The sequence below is a fragment of the Taudactylus pleione genome, unplaced genomic scaffold (assembly GCF_031769625.1).
Source record: "Taudactylus pleione unplaced genomic scaffold, aTauple2 ptg000055l, whole genome shotgun sequence".
Lineage (NCBI taxonomy): Eukaryota > Metazoa > Chordata > Amphibia > Anura > Myobatrachidae > Taudactylus > Taudactylus pleione.
Window position 1 is genome coordinate 7,486,645 of NW_028284457.1, and position 14,900 is coordinate 7,501,544.

The following is a 14,900-nucleotide window of genomic DNA, read 5'->3' on the forward strand; positions in this document are numbered from 1 at the left end:
TAACAAGTGCTATTAGCGCTATGCTGGTTGTCTGTAGGGGGAGGGGGGCACCATTTTATGACACCACTTTTTAAATGTATTCCAGTGCAGCGCTGACTGGCCTAATGCCCTAATGCTGCTTGGCACTGTGACAGGGGGGCTATGACTGCATGTCCCCCTGCCATAGTGCCACCAGCCTGGATGGTAAAGCCTAGTGCTTGTTGATGGAAAATCTGGGGAAAATCATGTTTTGTGTTTTCCACTGCCAGCCTAGGCATAATTAGGGGAAGGGGGGGGGGGAATGTTGTTTTATTTATTTTTTAAATGTGTATTTTTGCCAAAAAATTAATTTAAGGTTTATAGTTTATAGAGGATAAGGTTGAACCTGGTGAACCTTGTACTAAAAATTGAGGTTCAAAGTTCCAGTTCCAGCGAAACTGCCCAAAATCATGATAAACTATGAAAAAGTACTTCAACTGACAAAAATCAAACAAATTTAGTTCTGGTTCAAATATTTAAGTATGTTTACTCCTGAGAAACAATCCTGAAACAAACATTCAAATATCTGCTTTCAGCACACTGGCTCAGAAAGATCGCACAGGTTCAATGTTATGAAAACTTTTGCCTATACTAGCTAAGCTGCGATTACACTATACAATAAATCGTCCTGACATGGATCGGAACGATATATCAAACTCATCATAGTGTATACGCCCAATCCGTCATTAATGATGGTGAACAATGCAGTACTGTTACATGCAGCAAAAAATTACATATCATGCTGTCGTATATGGGTCGTGCAGTGTGTACCTAGCTTTATTTTCACAATATGTATTATATTTTTGACCAAGAGGAAAAATGTTTTACAGCTGATTGTAGATAATGATAGATGTTTTAATAGGATTCATTTAATATTCTAACAGTGGGAATTCTGGCGGTCACAATGCCAACGCCGAAATCCAGACAATCCCGGAGATAATTAGCAGGGTTGGAGGGAGGGTTATGGTTAGGCACTAGGGGTATGCACTAAGGGAGGAGGGTTAGGTTAAGGCACCGGGGAGAGAGGGCAAGGTTTAGGCACTAGCGGGGAGGTTTGGTTCAGGCACCGGCGGGAAGGGAGGATTATAGGTAGGGTTAGGGGTTATGTTAGGAATACTTACCTTGAGCTGTCGTGATGCTAACCTAGTCGGGATGCCGGCGTCGGGATTCTGACTGCCAGGATCCCGAACGCTAGCATCCCGTACTCATTCCGTTTTAATAACTGTACATTGCAATTAGGCTTTACTCAGTGTGTGCTATCAAATATTTATGTTGTTCAACTGCATTATACGTTCAAAGAGAAATTGCATTTCTAATATGGTTGTGAGTTAGTCAGGCCTTAATATTGACTAAGCGGTAAATTTACTAAAGTACAGGCTGACAAAAGTGAAAGCAATGCCCAAAGAAACCAATCAAATACTGGCTATCATGTATCTGGTACATTCTAGAAAATTATAGCTAGAATTTGATTGGTTGCCATGGGTAACACATCCACTTTTGTAAATCCGCACTTTAGTAAATTTACCCTTTAAATTCCTGTGCAAAAACAATGTCATATTCATGTAATCAGGACTTCCTTAGTCCTTATGTACTATATATTATTCAAATGACAAGGAACTGCTGAATAAGACATCCAAACTGCTTGCACAGAACTTTTGAACTGGACATTCTACCTTGTGAAATATGGTCAATCCAGATGTTAAAAGAGCTTGATAACTGTGTTTTTTAGGGATTTGGTCAATATCCCAACCGCATGGATTACGGCACTCAGAATGCCGATGCCGGAATCACGACACCTGTCAGAATCCCTATGGTAAGTAGTGGGGTTAGGGGGAGAGTTAGGGTTAGGCACTAGGGGCAAGGTTAGGTTTAGGCACTAAGGGGAGGGAGGGTTAGGGGTAGGGAAAGGGGGACGGTTAGGATACCTACCGATAGGTGTCGGTATCCTAACCCTGTCGGGATGCCGGCATCGGGATACTGACCGCTGGGATCCCGAGCGCCGGCATCCCGTACCTATCACGTTTCTACTGAGTAGGTTTGAGCGTGTTTCTATGATACTTGGAATTGTAGATTTCATATACAGTAATGATGCCTATAGAACTTGAAGACAATACATATACAAAACAGACTTTCTGTTGTAAAGGTAAAAAAGTAATGAATCATAAATATTGATTTATTTATTTCATAATGGTTAGTTAAGTATGTTCAAATATGTAACATTTTTTAAGAAGCCAATTGACCTACCAATATGTGTGTGGTGTGTGTCTGTGGGCTCTATTTATTAACATTATTTTTACTTAAATAAAGTGAAAAAGGGTGATTTCACACCCTTTTCACATTATTTTAGTGTCACCTAAAGTCATTAAAGGGGAATTGGAGTAGAATTCGTAAAAGTCTACTCCAACCCCTAAGTATCATTTATTTTTAGTAAGCAGATCGCATTTCCCATAATTATAATGGGAAATGTGATCTGGCCAAAGTTACTAAAAATAAATTGTGAAAAAATACCGGGGAAAGCCCTGTGTTAATAACGCCACCTGTAGGTGGCGTTATCCAGGGTCATCCCCGGTTACCGGACTCCTGCTCTGCTCTAACAGGCAGAGCAGAACCCGGAGCCAGCCCCAGTGATCAGCTGTGTGGTCTAAACAGACCACACGCTGATACACTGTAAAAAAAATAAATAATAATAATTAGTAGAAAAAAAGAAAACTTACCTGAGTCCAGGGACCGGTGATCGGGGCTCCGGTGATGTCTCCCCTTTGGTCAGCTGGTCTCCCAGCCTGCTATGGGGCCCGGTCGTCACCTGAGATGTCAGCTGACCGGAGCCATGGAGGACATCACCGGAGCACCGATCACTGCAGGTAAGTGTAATTTAGGGAGGGGGGTCACGGGGGGTCCGCAATCGCGGGGGGCAGGGCTTAGCGACGGTCGGTCGGTGCATGCGTCGGCACTTGTCATGGTATTTTTTGCATAAATACAGTGTTAAGGGTTCAGAGGGGATTCGCAGGGACAGAGCTTTATCGCAAGCTCTGTCCCTGCAAGGGATTTTTAGTAAATGTGATATTGCCTGAATTCGAAATACGAATTCAGTCGGTAATATCACACTACAATCTGCTTTGAAAATGCGGATTGTAGTAAATAGAGCCCTTAGTGTGTGTGTGTTCCCCAACACACACACACACACACACACACACACACACACACACACTAAGGGCTCTATTTACTACAATCCGCATTTTCAATGCAAATTGTAGTGTGATATTACAGACTGAATTCGTATTGCGAATTCAGGCAATATCACATTTACTAAAATTCCCTTGCAGGGACAGGGCAGGGCCGGTGCAAGGTTTCTGGGCGCCCTAGGCAACGGTTCACAATGCCGCCCCTGTTTTCACCCCAAACCCTCCGCCCAGCTCACAGACACATACACAGCACCCTAATAATATTCACATGACCCGAATTAAAGGGATGATTCCCCCTGCAGTGCCCCCAGTAGTAAGGGCCCCTGTAGTGCCCCCAGTTGTAACGCCCTTGTAGTGCCCCCAGTAGTAATGCTCCTTGCAGTGCCCACAGTAGTAATGCTCCCTGCAGTGCCCCCAGTAGTAATGTTCCCTGCAGTGCCCCCAGTAGTAATGCCCTTGTAGTGCTCCTAGCAGTAATGCTCCCTCCAGTGCCAAAGTAGTAATACCCATGTAGTGCCCCCAGTAGTAACGCCCTTGTATTGCCCCCAGTAGTAATGTTCCCTGCTGTGCCCCCAGTAGTAATGCCCCTTGAAGTGCCCCCAGTAGTAAGGGCCCCAGTAGTGCCTTCAGTTGTAGTGCTCCCAATAGTGCCCCCATATGATGCTCCCATATGATGCCCCCAGTAGTAATGTTCCCTGAAGTGCCCCCAGTAGTAATGCCTCTTGAAGTGTTCCCAGTAGTAAGGGCCCCTGTAGCACCCCCAGTTGCTGTGCTCCCAATAGTGCCCCCATATGATGCTCCCATATGATGCCCCCAGTAGTAATGTTCCCTGAAGTGCCCCCAGTAGTAATGCCTCTTGAAGTGTTCCCAGTAGTAAGGGCCCCTGTAGCACCCCCAGTTGCTGTGCTCCCAATAGTGCCCCCATATGATGCCCCCAGTAGTAAGGCCCCTGTAGTGCCCCCATATGATGACCCCAGTAGTGTCCCCTGTAGTGCACTGCGGGATCTGGAAGCCGGAGCTCAGGAGTGAGCTCCGTCCTCTAGCTGCTACTGGTGCCAGGGGGGGGGTGTGGGGTGTAGAGATAGGAGCCGGGGGCCCGCTGGTAACACAATATCAGTGGGCACCCAACAAATGGAAGGTGCAGGGGGTGCGATCGCGCCATAGCAATCGTGCCCCCTGCACCCTCCGTAGTTAGGGAGGACACAGAAGCACCCTCCACTGGCCAGCGCCCCTAGGAAGCTGCCTAAGCTTGTCTAGTGGAAGCGCCAGCCCTGGAGGGGGGGGGGGTCAGACACAGAGTTAGCATAAAAACTTCACACAGAGAGGCCACTGTTCAGAAACAACCCTTACCAATATGCCACCATGCTGCCCAAAAAAGCAATGCTTTTTCCTGATTGGGTCAATGCTTAATATTAAAGGGGGTTTCAGCAAACAGAGGAAGAAGACAGATAGTAAGTTAAATGAACTAGTAGTTTTCTCTGGACCAATCAGACTAGGTACTTCCTGGTCTTTTTAACTTTAAATTCATAAAATGTTAATTATGTGCTTAGAAGCCATTGAAACCAAATGGTTTCCAACATTAATGAGCATACAATATAATTAAAATTTACACAGGCTTTCTAACCACAAATCCAGTTTTAAATGCATTTCTCATTGCTTTTCTAGTCAGTGTTTTATTTGTGTAACTAGTGAGTTATTCCCCACAAGAGCCCTGTTAGGCCTAAATGTTATGCCTGCCAGCGATCATCTATCTTGGAGGCTCTGCTATATTCCTTATATGAGCACTGTAAATCGTCTTTTCAATAAAACTGAACAACACTGACTCAGCAGGAGATACAGTAATATCATTAGCAACTATAACATTCCTTGTTCTTTAGCAGTAGAAACAGCAGGCCCCTGAATATATTAAACACTGTCAAAAGAGTAGTTAGATTTTTTTGGCTGTACATATATGATTTACATTGTTACTATTCCAACAAAAACCTAAGGAGAAACACAAAGAACAGTCATTTCCCATTATCCATGATTGCCTTCATAAACGTTGTTACATTTATAGAAGAAAATTCCATGCCAGCTACAGGAATTCAATGTAATTTTCATTTTAATATGCAAAATGCTTTGCAGCCATTGTAATGATTTGCATTAGCATCAGTAAAAGCAGGTGCATGGGATGGAAACCATGTAGTGCCTTGGTCGCCATTGTGTACAGTACTCAAAATAATGTTATAAAAGTCAATTATCATAACTTAAAGTATGAATGAAATAATTAAAATGGAATTAAATATACACTTAAGAAAACTGTATGTCCTCTTTTGACTGATCAATACACATATTGGGCTGCCAACAGAAATTGTGGGGTCTGGGACTGTGGACCTTATTCAGAGTCGGTCGCGAGCACTGAGTGCTCGCAACCGACTCCATGTTGGTCCACAGGGCATGCGCACGACGGAGACTGCTTCGTCGTGCGCATGCGCGAGCCCCCGCTAACGACGGATCACCCGTCGTTAACGTGCTCAAAGCAGACGGAGCGAGCTGTCGATGTTGATTGACAGCTCGCTCCGTTTGCTGGGCGGGCAGGGGGCATGCCCGGCCAAACGGAGGCGTTCCTTTCGGAACGCTTGCCGTTTTGTGGGCGTCCCCACTGACATCATCAGTGATGTCAGTGGGGAGCTTCCTGCTCTGTTTGAGGGGCTTAAGGTTGACGAGACCCTACCGCCTCTGAATGAGGCCCTGTATGTGCATCCTGCCAGACCCTATTTCTCTGCGTCCAGCCAGCCCCCTAATGTGTGTACAAACAACCCCCAATGTGTCCAGCCAGCCCCCCTTATGTGTTCAGCAAGCCCCCTTATTTGTGTCCAGGAAGCCCCCTAATGAGTGTCCAGCCAGCCCTGAGTACCTGCCTGTCTTGTGTCCCCATTTGTACACCCCGTGTTACATTGTATATATTATATACTGTATGTGTGTGTTTAATAAATATATATTAGAACCCCCCCCCCCCAGAAAATCCTGCGTTTGCCCTTGCTCTATGTTTTTCCCTTTGGAGTCGGTGTGCGTGACCTCATGAAACGTCGCTGGAAGGAAGAGGTCGGAGGAGCCGCGGCGCATGAGAAGCAGCGCCAGCCAGACCTGGAGGCGAAGAAGCCAGATGGAAGGAGCATTCTTCAAGGCGATAAGGTAAGTCATGACTCATGGGAGTTGGCGGTAGCAGGGAAAGGGGGAGGGGGGGGGGGCAGCGGCCCTGACTAATTTGGCAGTCCCTTACATTGTGCATATACCGATATATATAAAATATGGTGTATAACATTATGATACAAACTAGATAACAAACAATTGTGCATATGCAGACATAATAACAAAAGAATTAGTGCATGTTGAAACCTGTACCATAGTTGATGGGTGAACTACTCACAACTGTTCAAATCTCCATGCTGTCCCACAATGGCTCGTCATCTATACCCATTAAATAGAGTAAGCTCTCTCATAAGCAGTGTCGTACATACCAGTTTTTTTCATGTCAGTATTTATTTTTCCTTTGAATAGTTTGTTCCTGTCTTATTTAAACACCTCCATTACCATATACTTGCACATTAATTGACAGTCATATATTGTACAGATAACTACTGTTAACAAAGATATGCTGCACAGATTCTATGCTTTGCCAGGTGTATGGTAGAGAGCTACCACCAAATGCCAGCCACCTTTTGCACAAATGTCCCGACAGCAGCCAATTGTTGCTCAGATACTCCCTCAACCGTCATCTACGTGTTTCACAGATATTTCCTAGTTGCCAATCATGTTTTCATGGTTACATTACATTAGGAGTTATTCCAGTTAGTTATAGCATCCAGCATAATGATTTTAACAATGTAACATAATTTTTTATTTACCCTTTAACTTTTATGTTTCCTTCTGGTGCATAATAACCATATACTAAAATAATTAATTGTAGCCAGGATTGGGGAGATTTTCCCCCATGCATGGAATACATAATTTTTCTGTAGGGGATTAATGGCTGGTGATTAGTATGTTCACCAGACATTAAATTTTATGTGGGCACACCTATTGAAAAAAGCACTCCCCTCCTTAAACAAGTGTACCCCATTATTCTAAGTGGTGGGGATGGGGAGTTAGAAGGACTTAAAGTCCCTTCCTCTACATTTACTTTTTTCAAAAAGTGACGTACTGTAGATGTGACCCAATGGCTGCCGAGAGTCCCCACTGGTCGTTAGGACTGGTGGGAGACAGGTAGGATAGTTTTTTTTAAGATTTCTTGTCACTCACTGCAGTGGACGAATGGGGTTCACCCTCCGCCATCTTACTGTACACATGGAAGACGAGTCACACTTGTCCTCCGCAGCAAAAGGGGTTAAAAAAAACGATACACACAGTTGAGTGTTTCTATACTTCTTGTTAAATTGCTGTATTGCAATAAATTTTAGTCTTAGCGATGAAATAAGAAGCAAACTATTACATTTTGCTGAAAAGTATAAAAGTCTAGATATATCATAATATAATTTTTAGATTTTTTTTATTCATTCAAGATGATGCTGGATCTAGATTTGTTGCATATTAACCTATGATATATACAATGCTGAGCCTAGAATCTATCAAGTACAAATAAACACTGCAATTCATTTGATGTATTCTAGTGCACAAAGAGATACAGATAAAGGATTGCTTAACACAAATAAATGGTTCACCAGAATGAAAGTCACTCACATTAGATTGCCACCAGAAAATGACTATATGACTCAATATTAATATTATACACAACAGTTTATTATTTTACAGTATGCAAAAAAAAAATATTCTTACAAAAAATAATAAGGCCTGATTCACAACGGAAAGCTATTACGATCGCAGCTGCGATTACGCACGCAAGTCTGCTGCAAAAATATGCTAATATTTGCAGTTGCAAAGCCAGCATAGAGACGCCCACTACCGCTTTCTCACATCTGTAATACCTTGCAGTCCTGCGTATACTTCGGAAACATCCAGTAACATCGGCCCCTCACGCACAATTACAACAGGTCTGACCTGACTCAGAAATTGCTAACCTCGTCGCACGCAGTAAGTACTCAAGCTGCGTATGCCGTTGCAGTGGATAAATTATGAACGTCCACGCAATGGTGTTCAAATGGACTGGCACGCCTGTGTATCTCTGACCATTCACCCATAACCACCCTCAAACGCTGACATCCCGTCCCTTGATCTGCGATGACTTTGTTTCTACATAGGTGATCGCAGTGCGATTGCAATGCCAACTCACATATGCCCACTGTGGTGCATACGCATGCGCAGTACACACCATCGGCCGATCTGTGTACACTGTTGCAGTTGCGATCCATAATGAATCAGGCCCATTGTTTCTTTATTTTTGGTATTTTCCTACTGCTTAGAGTTATTGCCAAATATATTTTAAATCTAAATATTGTAATGCAATTATTCATAATAAGGGACTGATCCATTACTGATCGCAACTGCGATTATGCAGACAGTCGGACGATTGTTGCCTATGCATGCATATGCATCACAGTGTGTGTGCGCGAACCGGCCACTACGATCGGGACTGCAATCGCAGTGACTACGCAGACCCATCGCAAAGTGACTGACAGGAAGTGCCATTTGTGGAACGTGATGGGGGGGTGGTTGGGTGAATGAAGGCGTGCCAGTGTGTATGAACGCCGTTGCATGGGCGTGCATAAATTATCCACTTTGATGCCATACGCAGCTTGAGGACTCATAGCGTGCGTGGAAGTTAGCAATTTCTGGGTAAGGTCAGACCATGTGCAAGTGTACGTGAGGCTGCAATGGTACTCGATTGTACTGATGGTTTCGCAGTATTGCTAAACACTATGGATGTGTGTAAGTTAAAGTAGGTCTCCTTATGTTATGCTGTGGCGGCATAGCGATCGCAATGGATTAGGATACTATTGCAGTGGAACTGCATGCATAATCGCTATTGCAATCACAGTTGTGATCGGTAGTGAATCAGGCCCTCAGTTATTAATAAAAGCATTTTAAATGCATAACATGGGGAGATGTATCAAAGCTTAGCGAGAGAGATAAAGTAGAGAGAGAGACATGTAGGTAGATGTACTAAGCCGTGGAGAGAGATAAGTAGAGAGAGATAAAGTACCAACTAATTAGCTCCTAACAGTCACTTCACGGCTGTGTTTGAAAAATTACAGTTAGGAGCTGACTGGTTGGTACTTTATCGCTCTCCACTTTATCTCTTTCCAAGGTTTGATACATTTCCCCTAAGATATTCTACAATCAATCAATCAAAGTTGATTAAAACTAAGAAACTGTTAATCAAAAGAAAAAAAACAAGTACTGTAGAATTAATTTTGGCATCTCTATGCTGGCTTTGCGACTGCAAACATTAGCATATTTTCTGAGCAGGTCTGCATGCGTAATCGCAGCTTCAATCGCAATAGCGATCCGTAGTGAATCAGGCCCAGAGTAAGATAGAGCAAGTAACTGTATATCTGGAGTCGGACAAACCATGTTGAAATGCAAGAGGTGCACATACATAGGGTCTGGTTCAGAGATGGACAAATTGGTGATTATGTGCGCAGATTGAGCGATTGTTTGCCATTTTGCATGCATATAAGCCACACTGGGTGTGCCCAGCGATCTTATTGCGATTACAGACACACATATGAACCCATCACAAAGTGAGTGACAGGTTGTCAGTGTTTGGGGGAGGTAATGGGGAGTGGTTAATAAAACGCTGGCGTGTCTGACTGTTTAAATGCTGCCACTTGCGTCACTAGGTGGGTGCGGGGGTGTGGCCCGCACCAGGTGACACCATCCGAGGGGGTGACACCAAAATAGTAGAGCTGCTCTGCTATTTTGGTGTCACCCTGTCAGATGGTGTCACCAAGAAGTCAGAATGCAGAGAGAGGCAGGGGAGAGACTGTGGGCTGCCCCAGCAGCTGCAGGAGTGCTGGATAATCCCACTGTGTGCTGAGAATGGGGCACAGTAACTCCCCCAAGACCGGTGCACATAAGGGGGCATGGCTTCGCAGAGCGATACCATGCCCCCTTCGACTAAGCCATGCCCTATTTCACACGTGCGCCATAAATTAGCCCTTGCAATCTCCTATGCAGCATGAGAACCCTCTGCATGTCAGGAGAGCTGGTCAGACCTTCAGCAAGGGCAAGATGGCCGCTCAATGTTACCGATATATACCAGGTTTGCAATGTTGTACACATATGAGAAGGCAGCGGTGGACATCTTTATGCTCGGGTAAGCTATTTAACTATTTGCATATTTTCACAGCTGCGTTGAATGCAAAATCGTAACTGCGATCGTATTGCCGTCCATCTCTGAATCAGGCCCATACATTTTTTGCATGTGGGGTAAATACTGGCTGCTGTTCCATGTAGCTCACAAATGCTGGACAGCTTTATTTGCACACTGCAATTTAGAGTTCAGTTTGGACACGCCCCTCCCAAATCTAACTCTCTCTGCACATTTTAAATCTGCCCCTCCTGCAGTGCAGCATGGTTTACCAAGTTGCACAGTTACTTGCTATATCTTACTCTATTCCCAAATCTGAATCAGGCCCAAGGTCAGAAAGTGCCCCAGTACTTTTCAGCATTGAGCTGTTGGCCTTTGGGAGGGGGCACTCTGGCCCTGATTCGGAACCGGATGCCCTGACAGAGCGCTCGCTCTGAATCAGTGCCCTCCTTCCTGATTTTAGAGTGGCCTCCTGGCCGCTCGCATAGCTGTGGGTTCCCACCCACAGCTATAGCTAGCGGCCAAAAAGATGGTTGCGATGGTCAAGACCATCGCGACCATCGGGCTTGCGACGAGACCTTTGTGGTAGGGTCTCATCTGCTGCAAGCCCTGGAGAGCTTTTGGCTCTATCAGCGCCAAAAGCACTCCCACTGACATCACTTGTGATGTCAGTGGGGCCGGCCCCAGACTGTAGGCGTTCCCATGGGCTGGCCAGTGACGCCCCCAGCACGTCCACCAAAGGGGGTGTGCTGTCACTCACCATCGACAGCACACCCCCTTTGTAGCGAGACCCATAGCGACTGCTTGCCCATCGCTATCCGGGTCTCGCGTATGCACACGACGGAGCCGGGTCCTTCGTGCGCATGCGCACTGGCCCTACATCGACCTGCTTGCGATCGCTCAACGCTCGCAAGCGGGTCTGAATCAGGCCCTCTGTTCTTTGAAGCCCACCTGCCAGGGCATTTTAACCGAGGAGGGGCCCATGTGCAGTCTCCGTGCGTGCCCCCCCTTGTGCCGGCACATGCACAATGAACACTCTGGCACTGTGTACATGCGCATATCTCTGGGAAAATGATGCTGGACCCATTTTCTTGGTGATTTCTGCAGCGGTGGCCGTAAGCTATGTATATAGTCAATGGATGTAGGGTGAGCATTGTAAAGCACACCCTGCACCCATTATCAGGGGCGTCAGAATGATTTTATGTTGGGGGGGCAACATAAAATCATTCCAGCACCGCCCCACCCATCCTCTTACCTAAGGCTACAGAAGGGGATCTATCCACTACCCTTACCTCAGTGGTGGCCACGGACTGTCAGGGCTGTAATGTGGGGTGTTTTAACTTAAAGTTCGGCACATTACACCTCCTCCTCCATACGGTGCAGGTGCTGTGCAGCCTATTACTTTAAAGCAAAGCCCCTGACAATCCACGGGCCGTCGCTACTTTGAAATGTTTGGGAGGGTGCACCCCCTTGCCCCCCTTCCGATGCCCATACTTATTATAGATATGTCAGTGCCATCTGAACAGTATTGCACTGACCAGCCCACGGGCTATTTTTTTTTTTACTAAGCCAGGTAATAAAATGACTGGTTATCATTGGGTAATCTTCGCAAAAGTCAATATTGTATAGTTTCTAATTAATTAAAATGCAAAGCAGACAAGATCCTGCAAATTGGTATATTGCACATATTGACCTGGATACAAGCATCTACGGAGTTTTAAATGATTTGACAATCACACAAAGCTGGGTGCCATAGCTGAGTACATTCCTGTTACGTAAAAGTCATATTTCTTAGATTTAAATCTTCCCTTTTGTATTTCGCTCTCTGTTTCTTACAATGCCATACATTCCAGCAGAGCACAGGCTTTCATAAGCAAAGTTATTAGCTGCCATTGACTAAAATGTCATAGAATATCACAAATTTCTACAGAGCTATAAGAAACTTTTAATTGGACTTTTTCCTTGACAACATACAGTAATAAAACTTATCAGTACACTCTTTAAGTCAAGATAATTTTAACTACTTACGTTAAAATTGGATATGTACCATAAGAAGCGAAAACCAAAAAGTCAGACAACATTGTAGCATTACTAGGTTTTTACTTTAATAACTGAAAAAAATGAATGTACAGTAACGAGCTCTTATAAAAGTTCCACACACTTGCTCTATTTGAGGAATGTGAGTACATTCATTCAGAAAAATAACCCTAAATAAAATAATAAAGGATTGTCTTGCTGTTTGATTTTGGTGACTGTGTACCAATAACAAAAATACCTTACCTTTGAGAGAAAATATCCCTGTACGGACTGCCGTGTTGCAGTGCTATGCCATAGCCTCTGTCTGCAATTGTGCTGGCTACTGTGTAAAAGGAACAGTCTTGATCATTTATTGCTACATACTCAAGCACTGCAGCGTCCCACACAAAAGCATAATTTCCATGTTTCACCTGTAAGAGGACAACATACAATAGAAGTGAATGTCATACACTGTACATCTTGTCACATGCAGAATACTGTACATAAGACATTGCAATGATGGCAGGAAGCAAGGTATTGTTCCGGAATGGCACATCGAATTGATGTCAGGAATTGAATTTTCCCCATAGTGTCATTACATAATATTTGTGGACAAACAGGAAATTAATTCTGACACTTGGTGCAGAACCCTTATCCCATGGGGTCAGACCACATTCTGCCATTATATGGAACATTTTATATATGTATTTGTGAATAATCAATGATCCCTTTTTCTTTTGATTTGATTTGAGAAGGTGTTTTAGTAAGACAGTACATGAGACATTTACACCTTCTTTAATAAGAGTATTTATAACTATTCATAGCTGCCCAGAAGACAATCTTTCCATGAACCTATCCAGTTGAATAACACAATGAATACAACATATCTTTAGTTAAATGCTGTCTGTTCCAGTATATGTTTTATGATGTATAGGTTACAGTTGATTTTTTAAAATTTAGAATACTTGTTGATCATGTTTATTATGCTGCTATTTGTAGATTTTTGTATCCTTATTAGCAGTTAGTCAGTTAATCGATCCATGATTCAGAGATGCGTGTAATTTCTGGCACGACTGTGATTCCATTTGCAGCAGTTCTGCGAAAATTTGCTAATGATTCAGCTAATGTATTGTGCACAGAGATGCCCACCTCCAGAATCTCACATCCGCTGCTTGCGTACAGAAGAGGAAACTTTGTGAACATCGGTCACAAAATGGCTGCTCATCAATCAAACTAAACAACCCTATGCTGTCTCTGAATGTTTGTCTCACACTGGGGACTCTGCAGCTGCATATGAATTCACAGAGGCTCACTAGGGCACACCCAGTAAATGGCCCTGACACTCCCGCATTTTTTTAGCCACATTCCGTTACACCCCCAAACTCTGATTACCTGTCACTCACTTTGAAACCGCCGTCCCTAACTCATCGCAGGCTTTCGGTCCACTGCTTCTGACATCGACATTGCATGCATTTCTAAATCCGGTCAATAGCTATGAACATAGTGCATTCTGGGATGTCATTATGAGAGGACCACAGCTAGAGATTTTTGTCACCAGTAATATGCATTGTTTATTTCTGACTAGTAATGCAAATATTACACATTCTATTGTTTAAAATAAATACAAATGCAACATTCATGTTTGGAGTATTTATTATGCAAAAGGCAAAGAAAAAAAAACACCCCAAGGTTCTGCTGATAAAAAGTGAATGTGGAAGTATTTGGTTACACAACAGCATGATGTGTTTAATTTTATATGAGGGAATCCGCTAAGCTGTTTCAGAAAAGTCCTTCCTGAGATGGAAAAAGTCATTCTAGCTTCTCCTATCACCATTTTGAATATTAAGCAGAGATTTTACAGTTGGTCTTGACTCACATATCATGAAATAACAAATATATAGCTAGATAGCTAAGAATTGTAAGTGAACAAAAAGTAAGGGGGCATAGGGAAAGCGTTAACTTTAATAAATGCTGTGAGAGAATGCAGGGACATGGAATATGTTCAGAAGAACGACATTTAGAATGTCGACATGTAAACATTTAATGACAGAATGTCGACTGTGAATGTGACTGTGAATGTAAACTGCCAATTTTTTTCCCAATTTATGGTTAGGGTTAGACTGCTGTTAATGTTAGGGCTATGGTTAGGCTGCGGTCGGGGTTAGGGTCAGGTTTTTACCATTAGTTAACAAGATAGCAAATCGCATGATCTAAATACCTACTGTCACAATGTCAGCAATCCATCAATTTTGACATTATATGAGTGGCGATATTTAGAACATGTTGACATTCTGAATATCAACTTCTTATACCACACCCCAGGAAACTTCTCTAAGCATTGTGTCCATCACCCAGGTAGTACTTATCCAAATCTTTCACTTGATCTGGACATTTGTAATAACTTCATAGTTAGCTTGGTTTGCTGGAATGGTGAG

At 43.6% G+C, this 14,900-nt stretch overlaps 1 protein-coding gene across 1 annotated transcript in view; it reads right to left on the reverse strand.

The window, feature by feature from the left end:
* GRID2 (glutamate ionotropic receptor delta type subunit 2) overlaps positions 1-14,900 on the reverse strand; it is a 1,139,199-nt gene that overhangs the window by 130,326 nt on the left and 993,973 nt on the right. The window contains exon 14 of the mRNA XM_088464469.1: positions 12,730-12,896. Coding sequence (XP_088320595.1) covers positions 12,730-12,896 — 167 coding nt within the window. The remainder of the gene's footprint in view (positions 1-12,729; positions 12,897-14,900) is intronic.